General features: G+C 44.9%; 1 protein-coding gene across 1 annotated transcript in view; it reads right to left on the bottom strand.

The window, feature by feature from the left end:
* The window catches only part of LOC138521861 (E3 ubiquitin-protein ligase TRIM39-like), a 159,100-nt gene that overhangs the window by 117,734 nt on the left and 27,045 nt on the right, over positions 1-14,321 (bottom strand). The window contains exon 3 of the mRNA XM_069635007.1: positions 9,837-10,067. Coding sequence (XP_069491108.1) covers positions 9,837-10,067 — 231 coding nt within the window. The remainder of the gene's footprint in view (positions 1-9,836; positions 10,068-14,321) is intronic.

Raw genomic sequence — 14,321 nt, 5'->3', positions numbered from 1 at the left:
CTTATGTTCGCTTCCAGACCACATTTGAATTGTGTTGTGCCCTATGGTTGCTTCCAGACCACATCTGATTTGTATTGTGCCTACCTTATGTCACCAATGCCCCTTATTCGCCAATCCTCTGCACGTCACCCCAGCCCTAGCATGCTACTCTGCCTTACGGCGATCATGTTCCCCTTTTGTGTCATGCAAAGCAACATACTCTGCACTGGCAATAGTTACATAGCCCACAAAAATGGTCTAGCCAGACCTGCCTGCCCAAGACATTACCCTATCATCTGCCCCACACCATTCTTGCCTACCACACCGGCCTTCCTCCCGGTCTCACAATCCGCCTATCCTACCCATGGCCACGCACATTCTTCTGATGTCCCAGCCAATAAGTACTCAGATATCTCCAAGCGGAACCCTACCGACATGAGAGCATCATGCCCCACCCTTGACTACAGCACCTCCATAACCGCTGACCTAACTGTCTCTCGAACCACTACCTTCATCCCTACCGATCAGAACAATAGACTTGGTGCCAGAACCCACCATAGAACTAGCAAACGCACATCTAAACTACCCAATAAGACTAACAATCACACTGTAACACTGATCAATTCCACCCCTCCTACTCCAAAAGGAGCTCTTCTAAATGTTAGATCACTAGTCACCCATTCCATAGAAGTCGACGACATTATTCTAACTAACAACCTGGACTTCCTCGCTGTAACCGAAACCTGGTTGCATGATGCTGCAGGACCATCTCTCACCCTAGCTATACCTGATAACTACACCATCCTCAGAGCAGATAGACCTAACGCTCGAGGAGGTGGTGTAGCTATTATCTTTAAGTCCTCGCTTGATATTAGACTCCTCCACTTAAATCATGTGTGAGCATCTCACAGTCAAATTACAAACTTCCCCTAAGAGCACTATCACGTTGCATTTAATTTACAGACCCCCGGGCCCACCTGGATCATTTGAGGAAGACATCACCTTACTAGTTGCCGAAAGTTCCAAACCGTCAGCACAAATGATTATACTTGGAGACTTCAATCTTGGGTTTAATGACGCTCTCGACACTCCAGCCATTGCCCTGGCCACGGCATTAGAGGAGCATGGCCTCCAACAACTCTGCTCCAAACCCACCCACTCGAAGGGCAGAATCCTTGACTGGGTAACCGCCCTTAACTGCAACATTACCATGAAAGATCCCGTACAGCTCATCTGGACTGATCACCACTTCCTCCCATTTGACATTAATACTAGCAATTTAGTGCATAAAAGGCCTGTTATTGCACCGGCCTGTCCAACTAGGAAAAAGAATAAATCACAGCGGAAGCATTAATACCCTTGGTGACCCCTACTCTGAACGCAATACAGCCCACAACTGACTTCAACCAACTGGTCAACGTCTATAATGATTCCATGGCCAAAGCCATCGACATCATTGCCCCACTAAAAATGCGCAAAGGGAAACCAAAAGCGCACCTGAATACATGGTACACCCCGGAGCTCAAACTTCTCTGGCAACAAAAAAGTAAACTTGAAGCATTATGGAAATCAGTGCCTTCAGTAAATAACAGAACTAATCTCACCAATATCTCTACTCTCTACAAAAATGAGATTACACGCGCTAAGAAAGAATCTCTTAACTCCGGGATCTCTCAGGCAAGCTCTAGCACAAAAGAGCTCTTTAACATCCTAAAGGAATTAGAAAACCCGATTCCTCCCACTGATACTTGCACTAAGGATAAACCATGGTGCACAGGGATCCAGAATGCCCTTGCTAACAAAATTTCAGGGCTCCAAACTAAAATTAACAACAAACGACAACAACTCACTCATGGTCCTACTTCCAGTTCCACCCCTCCTCCACCTACCGCCACTAGCCCAGGCTTTACTTTCCAAAAGGTATCCATACCTGAAGTACAAAAAATTATAGCGTCTTTGAAACCCTCGAATTGCAAGGGGGACAGTTGCCCCGCACAGATCATAAAAGATGCAGCCAGGGATCTCTCCCCCTTCATTACCAAATTAATAAACCTGTCATTCTCCAATAAGTTGGTCGCTAGTAATCTGAAACAATCCTGGGTCCTACCACTACTAAAAAAAACAACTCTCGACCCAGATATACCCACGAATTATAGACCCATTACCACCGTCCCATTCTTACTAAAAATTCTTGACAGAGTGGCCTATCTACAAATCCAGGATTACCTCGAGACAAACCATTTATTAGGAACTCGCCAATCTGGCTTTCGACCACAACACGGGACAGAAACGGCCCTTGTTGATCTCAAGTGCCAGATAGACGACCTCAAAGATAAAGGTAAGGCTGCCATCCTTCTTCTCCTCGACCTCTCAGCTGCCTTTGGCCTGGTTGACCACAAAATCCTGTGCAACCATTTGTCATCGGCAGCACACTTCTCCCACTCTGCGGTCACATGGATCCAATCCTTCCTGGACAATAGGACCATGCGGGTCTTCTCACCCCTAGCAGCGGCCGACCCTATCCCCATTACTTGCGGTGTCCCACAAGGATCTTGTGTCTCACCTACTTTGTATAATATATTTACAAAGCCCCTATTCGACAAGCTGGACCTTCTGGGTGTCACCTACACTAATTACGCAGATGACACCCAGATACTCCTCACCCTATCCGGCAATTACAACTCGGTCTGGATCAGTGAAGTCTTCTCCATCATTCAGGCATGGATGGCCACACATGGCCTTTGCCTGAATGATGACAAGACCGAACTGCTCCTTGTCGGCTCACCCAACACCATCTGGAAACTCTGTCCCAGCTACACCAGCTTCACCATTGACGGCAACACCATCCCCATCGCCAAAAATGTAAAAACCCTTGGTTTCTACCTAGACACGAATACCAACCTAGCCAAACAAATTAATATGACTGCCTCAGCAACTGCCTACACTGGTAAACTAATTAGGGCCTGTAGACCGCTGATTTCCCCCAACAACTGCCTGACTTTAGCCAGAGCACTCATACAATCCAAACTGGATTACTGCAATAGCCTTTATGTAGGTGCCAACAAAACGGTAATCAATAAATTGCAAGTTCTACAAAGCAACGCACTCTGTGCCGCCCTAAATATTCCCAGAAGAGAACATATCTCGGCTACAAGAATCCCATGCAAATGGCTTTCCATCCAACAAAAAAAAGACCTAAAAACCATCTGCCTCACCTACAAAGCTCTTAACCACCTAGCCCCGCCCTATCTCACTAACAAATTTACATTAAGACAGAATACCAGAACCACTAGATCCTCTAATACACTACAACTGACGGTGCCCAAATACTCCCTCAAAAGAGCTGGTGGTTCCAGCTTCCCAGCTCTAGCCTCACAACTATGGAACACCATTCCACTGGATATCAAATCCACACCCACCTTCCAACCTTTCAGAGCTAAGGTCATCACTTGGTTACTCAACAAATAACCAACCATGTATGTATGCATACCTAATGTACAATGTATCCTTTACTATGTCTGCCTATTATTATCTGTGCGCTAACTGCTTTCTTGTCAACTATACATATGCTTCACTACTGTACAATTGTTCCCTACCTTTGCCTATAACTTGATGTTTAAGCGCCCATATAGCCCTGGGTCAGGAGCGCTATACAAATAAATAAACAAACAAAACAAACAAACAAACAAACCATAGAGGGAACAATAATTACAGAACGGAATTCACTAATAGAACAGTTTTAGTGAAAAATGCCGAGGGGGAAATCTTCACAAGAGTGCAGCTGAGGTAAGCATCCTGTAACAGCAGAAAAGACGCGAAGCACTGCAAAACAAAGGGGAGGGGCTTAAATACTCCAGGAGTGACAGAAACTAGACTGCATTGCCCAACCTAAGGAGTACTACCAGGCGGCCATGTTGGTTGATGAGGAAGCATTCTTTTAAGCATACCCCACATGCCTACCTACCCCTTGACCAGGAATTGTAAGCAACTACCCAGGAAATCTTGGAAACTCTTTTTAGGGGGAAACCCAGTAGTCATGACAGACAAAACAAAAATAATGACCCTCGAAAAGGCTCCGAAAAAAACTTAAATATTACGTTTGTATCTTGAAGAGAGCGAAATAGAGAAATACAAAGAGTTCAAATATCTCGGTGTAATCCTCGACAGCTCTAAACAAGAAAGCTTGATGCAGGAAAGTCTAGAATGCAAAATAAAAAAGCTGGCCGCTCAAGGAAAGGCAATCGACCTGAAGTTCGGCCGATTCTCAACCATCCCGGCGATTGAATTCTCCAAAATGAAAGTTGTCCCAACCATCACGTACGGAGCCGAGGCGATGCCTCTAATATCAAAAGAATCTGGCCGAGGTTGGAAGCACACTTCTGGAGGACAGTCTTGTCTCTTCCCAAGTCTACACCGATGCCTTTAATTCGGCGAGAATTAAGTCTTCTGTCCTTATTGGGAACAATGAACACCAACTCATTGCTGCTATACCAAAAATGCCTAATCCAAAACAGCCAATCAATATACACACTGATAGGAACAGAAATGCAAGATGAAACTGGCAAACTACTATCTTCTTGGAAGAACGACAACAAGTACTTACCAAGCTCTATCGTCTGCAATGAAGAAGACCTGATTACAAACCCAGTCAGAGGAATACAAAAACTCAAAACTCTGGACTGGTGCATGACTCTAAATGCAGCGGCTGCAAACAAACTAACGACACATCTACATATCTAAAGAAAGTTTAACGACCTACAAGGCTACATAGCCAAATTTCCAAGCAGAGCGGCATGTAACTATCTTCTAAGGGCCAGACTGAACCTATTGGAAACTAATTAAATTTTGGCAATACGAGGTCTCTCCGCGACCAGCGAGTGCCGCCTCTGTGGAAAAGAAAAAGAGACAATTCGCCACCTGCTCTTTTCTTGGCCAAAAAAACAGATGATTAGATCTGCCTACCTTAAACAATTCCAGACTGACGATCAACAGATGGATGAAGAACAATGGTGGCACAGAATGATAGGCGGAGACAGAGCTGCCTGGCAAACAGCACTAGTAAAAATCCTTCAACATACTCTTGCAAAGATGCCCTGATCTCCAAGGCAAAGTTAGCCAAACCAGGTGGGAATTCGAACGCAAACTGATCGCTCTTTTTCTTCCAGCAGGAGCCTCATTAACAGACAACAGACTTTGTGAACATATGGTTAATTTTCTTCACTTCTTTTGTAAAAATCCTATTGTATTATACACAAATAAAGAATAAAAAATAAAGAAATATATTTCTACTTTTCCTTTTATTGCTTTCCTTTTATATCTTGCACTTTCTGTCCTTCTTGTGCTTTCTCTCGCGTTCTGCTCCGTGCTGCTTTTCAAATTGTGTCTTTCTCCCTTTCCGCTCCAGTCAACCGCACGCTCCCGAATTTCTCTCTTACTTGCTCGAAACTCACCGGTTAGCGTAGCGCTTATGAGCGGTCCCTCTGGATACACAGGGTTGAGGTCAGTGTCTCACCACCTGACCCTCACACACCCTTGGGACCGGCACACGTCCCAAGGGAAGAAGCAGTGCTTCGAACGCTGCCAGCACGATGCAGGCTGCCTCACTCCGGCTCCCTGGAGACACGGCTCCCTAGCCACGCTGCAACACCTCACAAGCACCGGGCCAGCGTCTCATCACGCCGCTCTCCTCCAAATCCTCCAGGCTTCACTTCCTGCCGCTCTTTGCTCCTTGGCTTCTCGGGTCCAGTCAGTCTCCCTAGCTCGTTTATTGCTCCTGAACTTTTTTTGGTGATATTGGCAGAACTGCACCTAAAGGTAAAAATGCTTGAAACCAGTCTTGATTTACATTTTCTTATGAACCAGCATTTTTACTTTGAGAAGATCCTGAACACATTTTTTTCAGAGAGTGAGGGCAACCATAGGTTATGGCAAAGTGGGATTTTGGTTTTGGACTTGCAGACATTGACGGCCCTTAGAAACTTCAGTTGAGGGAACAATCCCCCTAGTGTAAGGGCCAGGTAGGCATTACACCAACCCTATAACCAACTTCAATAGAGGTTTTTATAACTGATAAAAAACTTGAGTCTGTGTCTCTCTTGATACCATGCCTGTCTCACTAAAGCCAATGTGTAGCGATGGCCATGTTACAATGAGAATCTGATCATATCGCTTTTTCCATCATTGGGGATTGTCTCACTCATGGAGAGTGGAAACATGCCAAAAAGATGGAAAGAAAGTAAAATGAAGGGGAAAAAGATGAAGTGACGAGTCTATTGTTGGTACAACATGAGCTATCTTTGACGGATGAACATATTCTCTTAAAAGGCAACAAGATAGGAATTCCCACTTCAACAAGTAATAGAGCTGGTGCAGAGGGTGTGAGAAAGGCATGGTATCAGAAACACTACAGACACAACAAATGTATTCTAAGGGGTTTTAATGAACTTTGCATGGGTTGGAAAACGCCTATTCTAAACCTAATGACTAATGATTGGAGCAAGCTACGACCATCAAAATAAAGAAAACACTGTCCTGGTCGTGTCGTGTCAATACAAAGATGGCCTACACTAAAGAAACCTAATTCCAAATCCTTACTCTATGTAATAAAAGGGTGTGGGATAATGACGTCTGTAACAAAATGGTGTATAACAAAATGAAAATGTCCAAGGGGTTCGGTAGTTCAGGAATGCTGAACTGTAGCTTCTCCTTCCCCACGTTTCAGCACGGGACAATGCGAAACAGGAGTCGAGTTTGGAGTACACTTGAAATTCGCAGCACACAGAAGCAGTTTGTTTCACAAAGCAGGGTCTTCTTTAGCAAAGTCTCTCTTTCCTTGTCGAGCAAGAGTCTCTCTGCTGGGAAATGACCTGCTCTAAAGTTCACGTCTTTTCAACAATGTCTAAACAACACTTTGTTCAAGCATTTCATCAGTATCTCATAATGTTTCACAAACAACACTTCAGGTCCCCCTCTGTCAGGCTCAGCCCTGCTTCCCTTCTGGTTTTATGCAGACTCCCCTCTATCGGGCTCAAGTTCATGCATGTGTTACCAGCAACACTTCAGGTCCCCCTCTGCTGGGCTCAGACCCCTCTCCTTGTATTACACGTGGACTCCCATCTGCCAGGTTCAAGTGCATATAAGTGTTTCTTAGACAACGCCTCAGGTCTCCCTCTGTCGTGTCCAGACCTGCTCTCCTTCTCTTGTATGCAGACTCCCCTCTGCCGGGCTTAAGTCCATATACTTTCACATGTAGAGGCTCCCCTCAATCAGGCTCAAACCTCTCGGCTTTAAAGATTTACAGTTACTTTGAAGTCTTTCGATTGTGCAAAGGGATTTCAATGTGACCTCTGCATGACCACTTCGAATCAGTTCATTCAATTCTCACACTCTTCACTTTCACCCAAAGAGACCTTTGAATGAGCACCCCAGGTGCCCGGACCACTCTGTAGTAGCTTGCCTTTGAGTTGCAAGTATTTCGGCAACTCCCTCTTGCCGCTTGGCCTACACTCGCATCTCTCAATACAGGCCTTTCATGGAGCCGCTCAAGTTGTAAAAATCATGCCGCTCGCAGCCTTTGCTTCAAAGTACACTGGTATCTCTCAGTCGCCTCCGACCCACCGGTTATGTGAAGTTGTTCTATCGGCGGCTCTGTCTCTCAAGCCAAGCACGATACTCTGGCAGCCGCACTTCCTTGCTGCCTCCAGCAGACGTGCAGGAGGGCTCCAGAATCGTGCACAAAGTCTGTAGCCTTGATCAGCACTCCTGCTAGGTTTCGCTCTTGTCCTTCGCCAATCCAACAGAGATAGTTGTTCACCATACAACGGGGTACAGGGCCTCTGCCCTCTCACAGCCCTGTTCAAGACTACCACTCCTCCTCTGCGATACTGCTGCAACCATGGAGTTTGTTCAGCTCTGTGCTTTTCGCCTCACTCTCTGTGTACTGCCGTGCTCCGCCTTATCCCAGTGAGGAAGGGTAATGGGATTCAGGTGTGAGTCGTTATGCGTAAGTGCCTGACTTTGCCTGACTCTGATGTTGGGACATGTTAAACAGTTTGGCTGGGTGTGAGTCTGACTTCCCTCAGAGTGCTCCGTCCATATAGTAGTGTTTGTGTGGGAAAGGCGTGTGGGGTAAAGTGCCTAGATAATATGAAGGGGAAGCAGGGAAACAAGAGTGGGGATACAGCATCTCACCTCTGGATGTCTCACTCCCACTCCCCAGAGACCCCCCTTCCATGTGATCCTCCAGCACTGGTCGTCCCCCAGGAACTGGATCCAAAAACGATGGCCGTGTCCTGGCCACCTGGAGGACAGATCCCAAGGGACTAAGTGGTGAGACACCCTTTGGTTTCTCACATATGCCATGCTGGTGGCAGCTGATGTTGAAAGAGAAATTACTCATGACCTGAATGGAAGTGATGAAGTGGGCACTCATGAGTGTGAATCAGATGTCTACTATCTAGGGGATTGTGAGATGTCAGAGGGTGAACAAGACATCATTGCAAGGTCGGCACCCTTAACGAACATGGACCAGTCGAGAGATTGCCGACCAACTCGCATCCGGAATCAGACCCACAAGGTTATTAGAAGAAATGGGGTGATAGAACTATTTTATTAAAAAGGGATGACGTTGTAATGTGGTGTGTGTAAACAGTCCTCCTCGTTATGGTGTAGAAGGGACTTCAGTTGAGGAGAGGGGAAACGGATATCACATTACATGGGGCGTGGGGAGAGGCAGAGTAGATTGGAATTCGAATAAACCAGAGTTGGAAAATTACCTCTGTGTGTCTTGGTTTTGTTATGTGTGAATGGTACGTGTGAACGCCACCCGCCATCGAAACTGACAATTACTTTCTGGAAGTAGGTGAGAAAGGAGTTCAGGGATATCATTTTGGAGATTCCAAACAATTATAGCAGTGTAAGTGGACTTCAAACGGTGCAAAAGTTCAGGCTCCTGGCCCGTCAAGGTGCCACTATGTACCAAGTGCAAGTCCCCCAGCCATTTGGCATCCCATTGGAAAATGAACAGTGTACATGCTCACTATTTGGAGAGAATCTTACAGCAGAGAACAGTGCGCCAAAGTGGCACGCATTTGTGACTCGAATGTGATGGGTATAAGCAACTCATACAAGAGCACTGCCGCAGTAATGGCTTCTATGAACACAGAAACAACCAAACGCATTACAAATGCTGGAGGAGACGTCCTCTGCAGATAGTGGAAACCAAGAGAGAAGACAGTAGCAGACGAAGTATCTCAAGGATCGAAACACCCAGAACAGACTTAAGCTAAACCAATGGTAACAGCAGGAATTAAGCTGTCAAGACTGACAGAGTTGTAGAATGGGAGCTCCTCCAGAACACAAAACTCAAGACCACTTTTCTCCAACCAGAGTGCGGAATGGGGCACATATAGGTCTATAAAAACGTGATGCCCTCTCACCTTCACCAAGTCCACATCCTGATGCTCACCCTGTCTAACCCTCTGACGAGTCCCCTGTGGGTGGAATAATGTTCTAGTCGTGTAGCCCTTCACCCCCTCTAATCTTCAGTAAATCCACATCCTGCTGTTGCCATTTTCCCTATTGCTCTGTGATCAGGTCCCTGAGGGTGAAATGCTGCTCCATTTCTTTAGGTTTCTGATCCCGCTGACCTTCAGTAACTCCACATCCTTCTGCTGCTGACACTTCCTCTCTATCTCTGCGGTCAGGCTCCTCTGGGTGGATTACTGCTCAAGTTCTATAGATCCTGATCTTCAGTAAGTTTACATCCACTGTTGGCATTTTCACTATAGCTCTCTGATCAGGTCCCTGAGGGTGAAATGCTGCTTTTATAGGTCTCTAGATTTCCGATCCCTGCTCACCTTCAGTAACTCCACATCCTTCTGCTGGCACTTCCTCTCCAGCTCTGTCATTAGGCTCCTGTAGGTTGATTGTTCTTTCTCCAGTCGGGTCAGTTTCTCCTGAATCGTCTTCATATTCTCCTCTTGCTCCTTCTCCAGTCTGCTGAGCAGCTGCTGTTTCTTCCGCTCCAGGAACTGCTTCAGATGCTCAAATGTTCTCAGGATTTTCTCTCTCTGCTTCTTGAAGGTTCCCTTGAACAAAAGGTCAAATAATAATTTTAAAAAACATATTTTGAGGTTTATTATTCTTCAACATCATAAATGGTTTATTTGTAACATAAATAGTGGGATCCCTCTCACACAAAATATAAACCTACACAATTGTAAGTGCGTGCTGCCAACTACAAGGAGCATGCACTTTGTGGGGTTTTGAACTTTGCAAGTCCCAGTAAGTGCAACCTCCACTTTAGTTTAAAAGGCCCTTCCAAGAGTCAAACATTACGCCACATTTTTGTTTTTATTCCTTAAGCAAACCAAACTATTCAATACCCCAAAGATGTGGTTGCAGCCTTTGCATAGGGACACGCAGAAACGAGCGCTCCCTTCTATATATTTTTCTCCTGGGTTACTACTGCTTTTCTTTTTGAGCACGCCCTTGCGTGTACTGCTTTTCCAACTGGCTCCACAAAGCACAAACATATATCCCTCTCCTACGTGCCGCCCACTTAGTACAACTAGAGCGCTAAGTAACAACAATAAGGCCTTGTGCAATCTCACATGCCTAGCTCTGCTATTAAATAGGAAACAGTGTTTTTCCATTTTAATCTACCTAGCTTCTGCATAAAGAAAACAGCATGTTATCAAACAGCCTTACCCCTCCCTTCTGATCTCGACACAAAATGGCTATCTTCTAGAAACTACCACACACTCCACAGCCAATCAAATCATACTGACATCACCAACACACTGCACATCCAATCAAGTACTAACTTTGAACAAATCACAACAAGTATTATATAATAAGACATATATGTATATCCCAACACATCTCTTCCCTTACATTGTTGAATTCAATTAGTATAGTAGTCTCTTAACCAGGTAGGTTTACTCCTCACTCTCCCCAAATCCACTTTTGCATTGCTATCTTTTGACGCATAATTGTCCCCACTCATGTTAGCATTGGAACCCGATAACATATTATCATTAGAACCCGAAAACATATTATCATCATTGCCACTCTCAGTGCCTTCACACTCTTCATCAGGCCCATTGTTGTTACATTTCACTAACCTAGCCATGGACCAACATTCACCTCCCTCCATGATGGCTACATTTCCTCTGACTACAGAAATTCTTTTGGGCCCAATAAATTTGCTCTCAATGCACTTAGGAGATATTCTCGGGTTTTTAACATAAACCATATCTCCTTTTTTCCAGTCTATAGTTTTGGATTTCCTTTCAGCATTCGCCCTCTCCATATACCCATCTTGAGCCTCTCTTATGAGTGACATAACCTTGGTCCTGTCCACATAAGTACTCTTTGCCAAATTCAACCATCCCGGACACAATTTGGTCCCTGGTTGCCTACCTTTGAGGGACATAAATGGGGAAATTCTGGTAACGGAATGTGGGGTGGTGCAATAATTCCACACCATCTCCCGTAACACACTTTGCCAATTCAGACCTGCCACCATAGCCAACTGTAGCCCTCCTTTTATAAATCGGTTTGTTCTCTCTACCAAACCATTAGCCCTAGGCTGGTAGAGAGCAGTTCTGTAATGTTTAATACTAAACTTGTTGAAGAACTCCAACATTCTGTCAGAGCAGAACTGAACACCATTGTCTGACACAATCTCTGTAGGGAATCCCTCTCTATAAAATACCTCTTCAAAAAATGTTATCATTTGAGTCGTGTTAGCTTCTCTTATCGCCTTCCATTCCACCCATTTGGAATGGTAATCCACCAGGACAATCAACTATTTGAAATCATTTCCCAAATCTTGTAAAGGCCCCATTAAATCCACTGCAACTTTTTTCCATGGTTCAGTTGGAACATTTACTGGTCTTATGGGAGCCTCTCTAATAACCTTACTCTTATCACTCTTTTCACATTCTCTGCAACCTCTCACGCATTTCTCAACCTCACTATCAATTCCTGGCCACCAGAAAGACTGCCTGATATGTCTTTTGGTGCCACCCAATCCTAAATGACCCTGATGAGCAATGTTAACTAACTTGGACCTAACATTACAAGGAGGCACTATCCTTAGTCCCTTCCTGAGTTGAAAACCATCCTCTGATAAACTCAATTCTTCTTTTATGCCATGATACCCTTCATATTTCTTTTCAATAAGATCCTTCCTGGGCCAACCTGTTTTGGTCCACTCCTTTACTTGTTTTATTATTTCATCCATATCATCAGCATCTTTCCACTCATCTCTCCCTATGGCTTCATATTTCACTTCATAAATGCTCAGGCCTTGTTCAACACTCAATTCTTTAGAATCATTATCTTTCACAGGCAATCTTGATAAACAATCTGCCACTACGTTATCTTTCCCAGGTATGTATGTGACCCTAAAATCATAAGCTAATAAGTCTACCATCCATCTGGATATTCTAGGGGAACCTTTGGCCCAGTCCCCACTTCCTAACAATTGAACCAATGGCTTATGACCCGTTCTCACAGTGAAAGATTGACCCCAGAGATAAAACTTAAAATGCTCAACAGCCCACGATACAGCTAGAGCTTCCCTTTCTACCACCGAATAATTTTCTTCCGCACCCCTCAAAGGTCGAGAAGCAAAAGCTATGATGTGTTCTACTTTGCCAGCATCAAACTGAGAAAGAGCAGCACCCAAACCCAGAGTACTCGCATCCACTGCTAATACAGTTTTCCTATTGCCAACAAACCCTCCCAAAGAGGGAGCCCGTACAATTCCCTCTTTGATTTTGAGGAAAGCACTCTGACACTCATCCGTCCATATATATTTTGCATTTTTCTTTAACAATTCTCTCAGAGGCGACGACATGGTGGCAAAGCCGTCAACAAACTTGTGATAATATTCGGCCAACCCCATGAAAGAGCGCAATTGCTCTTTGTCTTTTGGTTGAGGAGCACTTCTAATACTGTCCACAAGGGATTTCTTGGGTGAAATTCCCTCACAGGAGATCCTGTGACCCAAATAATCGACCTCCTTCACTGCAATTTTATATTTTTCCCTCTGCACTGTCAAACCAGCTTCCCTGAGTCTAACCAACACTGCTCTCAACGTTTCATCATGCTCAAGCTCACTCTCTGCAAAGATAAGAATGTCATCCTGAAAAACTGTTACTTTTTTCAATCCCCCTCAGTACTTCTTCCATCACCCTCTGAAAAACAGAGGCCGCGGAGGCCAACCCAAAAGGCATGCGGTTATACTTAAACACCCCCTCTGGTGTGATGAAAGAGGTGAGGTGTCGGCATTCCTTGGATAACGGAACTTGATGATATGCCGACGAAAGATCGATGACGGAGAACCACTTCGGTTCACCCAACGTTGACAAAGTCTCAGAAATATTTGGCAGTGGATGTCTCTCAACAATGATGTTCTGGTTCAAGGCACGAAGGTCAACACACAGTCTCATTTTCCCATTTGCTTTAGCTACTAATACAATGGGCGATAACCATTCAGTGGCGGTAATAGGCTCAATAACACCCTTGTTGACCAAATTCTTCAGTTCTTCTTTGAGTTGATCTCTCATTTTAAATGGCACTTGCCTCACCTTGTGTACCACAGGCTGTGCATTGCTTTTGAGCTTTATGTGGTGTTCAAATTTCTTTAGCTTGCCTAATTTTTCCGAAAACACATCTGGGAAATCCTTGGTCCAAATGTCTTCCACTTCTGCTATAGTCACAGGATTGGGAGCACTGGCCTGAATTCGTACTCCTAAGCTCCTCTGCTCCTCCCATCCCAACAGCGAAGTACCTTTCCTCGCCACTAATACAACAGCTTGACAACTTCTTTCTTTATATTGTACAATTGCTGGAAATTCCCCCAGAATGTCTATGGCCGACTCCGCATAACCACAAGCTCTGACACTGGTGGGTCGAATTATGTCCTCACTTTTTTTTAAAACACTGACCAGGGTGTCTTGGGATATGATGGTCCAAGGTGAGCACGTGTCTACCTTCATTACTAGTTCACACCCATCAACAAGAAATGTGTCCACAGGGCCCTTCGTCTCCCCAGCTAAGGCTGATATCTCAAAAACATATTTGTTGACTGGTTCTCTCACATCCGCCACTTCTTGTATGTCATATCTTCTTTTGACATTTTCTTCTTTATCATCCTCTGCCCTGTGTTCCACATAACTGACAGAAGCGACTTTGCAGACATTTGCGAAATGTCAGTTTACCCTGCATTTGAAGCATTCCCCAAACTTGGCAGGACACGATGGAAAGTTTGCGCCGTGTCTGGAACTCCCACATCGAGGACAAGAACTTCTCACGTTCCCGTTTCCTTT

This window comes from Ambystoma mexicanum, chromosome 13 (genome assembly GCF_040938575.1).
Source record: "Ambystoma mexicanum isolate Mex_15411 chromosome 13, UKY_AmexF1_1, whole genome shotgun sequence".
NCBI lineage: Eukaryota > Metazoa > Chordata > Amphibia > Caudata > Ambystomatidae > Ambystoma > Ambystoma mexicanum.
The sequence above is the reverse complement of the archived record's forward strand: the minus strand, read 5'-3'. Positions and strand labels throughout refer to the sequence as shown.